This window comes from Toxorhynchites rutilus, chromosome 2 (genome assembly GCF_029784135.1).
Source record: "Toxorhynchites rutilus septentrionalis strain SRP chromosome 2, ASM2978413v1, whole genome shotgun sequence".
Lineage (NCBI taxonomy): Eukaryota > Metazoa > Arthropoda > Insecta > Diptera > Culicidae > Toxorhynchites > Toxorhynchites rutilus.
Window position 1 is genome coordinate 336,330,384 of NC_073745.1, and position 5,562 is coordinate 336,335,945.

Below are 5,562 nucleotides of genomic sequence, written 5' to 3' on the forward strand. Positions count from 1 at the left end.
AGATGCATGTCTTGAATAATCGAGCCAAAGCGTTGCATTTGTACCCGCTTTTGTAGACCGTGATAGCTAAACGAATTCAGGGGTGTAAACCCACTGGGGGGTATAAAAGTATTACCGACTTGAATGTATCTGCAATGCCGATATTCCCGACATCCTGGCTTCGGAATCTGTATTAGGAATACACATTCCGGTTTGCAAAAATGCAAGCGAGTACAAAAGCACCCGCAGCTTGCATCTATTTTGAAATGCCGATTTCCTCAGGCTCCATGGTTTTGAAATTTGTGTTAGGAAAAGATTCCGATTTGCAGAAACGCAAGCGAGTAAAAAAGTCACAGGAAGGTTGTGTCCGAGACACGACCGCATAGTTGACGTAGGATTCCGTTTGGCATTCTGTTGATTTTGTATATAATTGAAGAATAAAATCATTAAACTCTTTGATAATGATTTGGTGGCTCTGAAAAGTGATGATGACAGCAGGATGGTAAACAGTCGTTGGATGTTGCGTATCAGATAAAAGATACCGAAGTGGAACGAGATATGATGAAAACCGCTCTCTGTGATCCTAGACGAGATGCATCCTGTGCTATGTATGGATGAACTGGAGAAAAAAAACTCACCAATGTAATATAAGATAATTACCAAATAATTATAATTACTCATCAGTAAAAACATGTTACTTTTTTTTAATATAGAGAAAACATATTTGAAATGGAAAAGGTAATTTTCTTATATAATTTTTACTTTCTGAGTGTTTATTCAACCCAATGCGAATTTCAATTGGACTAACAACAACTGATACTATATGTAGAGCATATGGGAAATCACTTTTTCTAATATTTCTTCATTTTTCCAATTTTTCTCGTCGTATAAACTTTCCTTGGGTGAAAATGAACACAACAAAACAGACAGCTTAAACCAAACGACCCGTTCTCGAGCGGGAACACACATTGGTTTTTAATCATGAAAATTGAAATAAATCGTTTTATATATCGTCATTTTCAACACAACTGCTACCATATACAATTTTACGCTGACACTTGTGCTAAATTTTCACAATACACGATCGGTCATTGATATGAAAATTCACGAAGCAACAAACATTAGAGTTCCAAATTTAAATTTTATATGCTAGAATTAATCGTATCACTCACCTTACTTGCAACATAAAAATGCCCCCGACTTGCATATATTTGCAAAGTCCATTTCCCCCGGGCACCTTGGTTTTGATGTCTCTGTTAGGGAACACATTTCGGTATGAACAAAAGTTCCCCCTACTGTAATTGCAATCCCGATTTCCCCCAGGCAGCTTGGTTTTTATGTCTCTGTTAGGGACCCACCGCATGTGTCGTCATTTTCGACCAATCAGAAGTGGGTATTTCCGTTAATATATGGGTTGAGATTTTTCAATTGTTCGATAGTTAGTTTCATGACATATGTTATTTTCTTCAATATAAAAAATTGTTATGGAGTACCGAAATCGATTGACGCAAAAAATTCATCAATCCATCATGGAATGACTGAGCAATAAGCGTTTGAAATTGGACAATTTTCATGATGTGCTCGATTTTCGATTTTCAATTTGTACCCCCATATGTTCCCGAAAGACGTAATCCTACGTCAAAAGTACCCGCTGCTTGCATCTAATTTGCAATGCCGATTTCCTCAGGCCCCATGGTTTTGAAGTCTGTGTTAGGGAAACATTCCGATTTCCAGAAAAGCAAGCGAGAACAAAAGTTCCCGCTGCTTGCATCTAACTTGCTATAAGCGATTTCCCTTGGCTTCATGGTTTTGAAGTCTGTGTTAGGGAAACATCCACCCATTCCAGCGATCGTACCTCAACTGTTGCTCAATCATAACTGAGTGGACTTTCGAGCGGCACTCGCTTGTATACCGATTGGTGTGATTTCTTGAGCCTGTTTTGAAAGCAATTTTAGGGCTATTAAAACAAGTTTTTGGATCAAAAAGTAACAAACATATAACGCGTACACATTTTATCTTCCGAATGAAATGTTTATCATACCATTTCGTTCAGTTGTTTAGGAGCTATTAACGCTCTCGTTCTCGGCCGTAACGCTTTCGTTTTAGAAACTTTGAACTTACACCCCAGTATAGAAATGAAAGACGTAGTCCTACGTCAAAAAATGCTATCTTACTGAACCATCTGTTTTTCAAAAAGCTTATACATTAATATTTCTAATGATGTAATAAACATATAGGTTATCTCGACTATTGTCGAAAAAACATTTTTTGCGATTTTCTTACTCTTTTCATCTTTTCTTCCCAATAAACTTAAGATTGAACTTGTCTTGGTTCAAGTTTATACTTTCAATATAAATTTTCAAGAGATGCATTGGTAAAAATCAGTCTTCTAACTTTGGTAATCTGAAAAGGAAAGAACAATATCAAAGACAATTTCAGCATGATAGTCTTCCGGACTAAGGCAAATTTGAATGTAAGAGTCACGTTCTCTGGTGAAAATGGAAGCAATACAGAGGTCACCCATATCGGAAATCTTGACCGAGAAACTTCGACCAGTATTCCTTGTCGATTTCTCCAACAACTGAACCATCTTCATTATCCATGGTAGAAATGTTTACACTTTGAGTGAAGTCACACAAACGAAGTGTGATCGCGAATTCAGCGAAAAATGCAACACATTTTCTCTCATATTTAAGTTCCCGTTGAGTCCACTCGAATAAAATTAACATAGTGATGTGATATATCAAATTGAATTGCATCCTACATCAACTCCATTTTAACGTTTCCTGATGATCTTCGGGTAATTTTTTTTTCAACAAGCCTCATTAGCGGCACCCTGAATAAATATTATCGCATACTTTATTAAATAACTTACGTATATGAAGGCAAACATAAATCTAAACCGATTCAGATTATCCTCGACTGCTCGGCAATATCATTCTCGGTACACATGAGCGAATCCGAGGTAACCTCCGAGAATCGCTTAAAGCTATCAACTAATCTGTCGAAGTTAAGATTGTACGAAGCCAGGGCATTGTTGGCAGTACTGATCGCGTAATACTTGGACCCGTTGATGATCCGATTGATGTACTCCACCCTCAGCTTCTTGGAGGTGATCATCTTAACAATCACTGGCAGTGACTCGCCAAGGGCTTTGTTCCAAATTTTGGTTAGCTTGCCACTTTTCGGCATCAAATGAGCCACCCTCACGGTAGATGCTCGCAGGGCAAGGTCCCCGTCCAGATTGGTGAGATACAGCAAGTCATCCTTCTCTTCGTACTCAACATCCAGGTGAACGAGTGTATCGTACAACGAGAGCCTGGATGTCCCATTGGCGCGATTTATGCTGGTGGTCGCGAAAGTCGTAATATTCGGGAAGTTCAGCGTGATACCAGTTTTGCTGCGACTGAAAGAGGTGTTTGATGGTATCCAAGTGAAATTATCCAACCCATGGATGACGATGTTGGATGCGGTGATTTGTACTCTGGAAAAATATGGTGTCAATATGGATTGAAAAAGATAATATTTTGGAACCAACTTCATGAGACTCAAAAAATCCAGTGATGTCTTAAACTTGTAGGACAATTTCAACGGGACGAGTGAAGGAATGCCAAATTTAGGATATCCACATCTCAGCTGCTTCTTCAGTGTGTCGAAGAAAGTGTCAGCCTCCTTTACTGCGATGATAAATTTCCATCATTTATTGTTTCATTAAACACTCACTTAGCTCACCTTCGTAGCTAATGGCATCCGTGCTGCTGGCAGTCACTTGTTCTGTTGGTTTTGGCTCCACTTTGGATCCGTTAGTCACCGGCTTATTTCCATCACAGTTCACTATTTGGGCACTAATTAGCACTGCTATCAATAGCACCATTCCAGACCGATAGGATCTCATCTTCACCGATCAGCTAGCAAAACGGTATCGTACACACAGGGCAGCCAAAGCCTAGTTCCACTCTGTCCTGTTCCGTTAACGACCGAAACCGTTCTGAAAGTGTGGCTTTGACCGAGTTTCAATTTATATTTCGAAATCACCATCACACATCACCACTAACAGCTGATCGATGGTTGCCCTGCTTTGTATCTCCGCGGGAACTGGTTTACGGATGCCGCCCCATAATAACGGCGCTTTCGAACGCTGGGTCACCACACTCTAGCCAGCGGTCAACAGACGGACGGACGCACAGAACAGCCCACCCGGCGTGGAACCAGTTTCGATGTCAACGATGCGGCCGCAAGGCGCCAGAGCCCAAAACTCGAGAAAGGGAGAGTGGATGAATTCGGGAGCTGTTGTAGGTCATTTTTCTAGTGCCGTGACTGTGCGTTGTTGAATTTTGACCCAAATTGGATATTTTTGGAAAGGCGATGCACCGGACTATTTTTGAGCTTCTGAAGAATATTCAACAGCCTCGATTGAGACCATTTAAAATAGCACAAGAGCAACCTGAATTAAACACACGCATGGGAAAAATCAAAAGGCCGCATATAACATTGCTGAAGAAAAGCATCCACCCGGACTCAAATGGACAAATTGTCAACCCTTGCGAGATAACGAATCTAAGACCGTCCGTTACATAAGGACGACATCGTGAAGGCACATTGGAACGGGAAAAACTCAGAAATAGAAAAGTTTGTCGTCTCAGTTTTCATCTCGGAGGCGGAGGAATGGGTGAGATTAGTCCGAGGATCCCCGTCGAATAGATAAAGGGGGCGAAATAAAGGGGTAAATTTGGTTGTCCAACATTTGCTCAACTAGAAGCAAAGAGCAGCAGTGAATCAACGCTGTAAGAGTGGGTACGATGATTTGAAATCATGGAACTCAAAAAGCAATATATAATCAAACCACTGCCAAGTTTGATGTCAGTGACCATAGTGAGCTACCAAATGGTGGGAAGAGTAATTAATTTCCTGACGAGTTTTTGAGAAACTAGCATTTCTATCGATTGGATCTCTGCTAAAAAAAATGCGGATACGCCGGAATATACTGAAAAAGTATCGCTACAATACTGAACATTACTGAAAATAAACAATTTTCAATGAAAAATGTTATACAGGGTCTTTCAGATTAAACGCTCACGCAACAATTTTTAATAACATCTACAAAAGTGAACCGATTTTTATTTAAAAAAAAACGAAAATAAAGCTTATTTTAGGACATTTTCGATGTGACCACCCCTTTTTTCGATAACGTTTCAAACGGTGAACAAAATTCTTCATGCACAACTCTAACATTACGACTTCAATGCTGTTGAAAATCCGAGTTATTTCTTCTTTAAGTTCCTCCAAATTTTGTGGCTCATTAACATAGCAACGGTCCTTCACGTACCCCCAGAGGAAGTAATTGACGATGAGAAATGTTGAAATTCTTACCATAAAAGGACAAAGTTTCATTAAGCCTTCGGTTGCTTCGTCTCCGGTACTACTTCGATTTCACTAAAAATATACGTTCTTGTAAATTGTTCATCTTGACACTAAAAACCATCCGATCAGACTGAGCGAGTAACCGAATATTATCGTCCCGAAGTGAGGAATGCAGTGTTACCATCGACGGAGCGAAAAAAAAAATTATAAGGAGCTATTCGA

General features: G+C 39.7%; 1 protein-coding gene across 1 annotated transcript; it reads right to left on the bottom strand.

Annotated features, from left to right (window-relative positions):
• Positions 1 to 2,755: 2,755 nt before the first annotated feature.
• On the bottom strand, positions 2,756 to 3,981 carry LOC129770862 (uncharacterized). Its single transcript, XM_055774003.1, has 3 exons — positions 3,712 to 3,981; positions 3,518 to 3,656; positions 2,756 to 3,463 (listed from the first exon to the last, which is right to left on the bottom strand). Exons 1-3 carry the CDS (start codon positions 3,872 to 3,874, stop codon positions 2,887 to 2,889), a joined length of 879 nt encoding a protein of 292 aa, XP_055629978.1. The 5' UTR covers positions 3,875 to 3,981; the 3' UTR covers positions 2,756 to 2,886.
• Positions 3,982 to 5,562: the final 1,581 nt, after the last annotated feature.

Bases quoted from the DNA above. Each gene is read 5' to 3' on its own strand.
- LOC129770862 (XM_055774003.1), bottom strand. From the start codon at position 3,874: ATGAGATCCTATCGGTCTGGAATGGTGCTATTGATAGCAGTGCTAATT. The intron at 3,657-3,711 runs GTGAGCTAAGTG...TTATCATCGCAG, and splicing joins GGATGCCATTAGCTACGAAG to TAAAGGAGGCTGACACTTTC. The intron at 3,464-3,517 runs GTTGGTTCCAAA...ATATTTTTCCAG, and splicing joins GATTTTTTGAGTCTCATGAA to AGTACAAATCACCGCATCCA.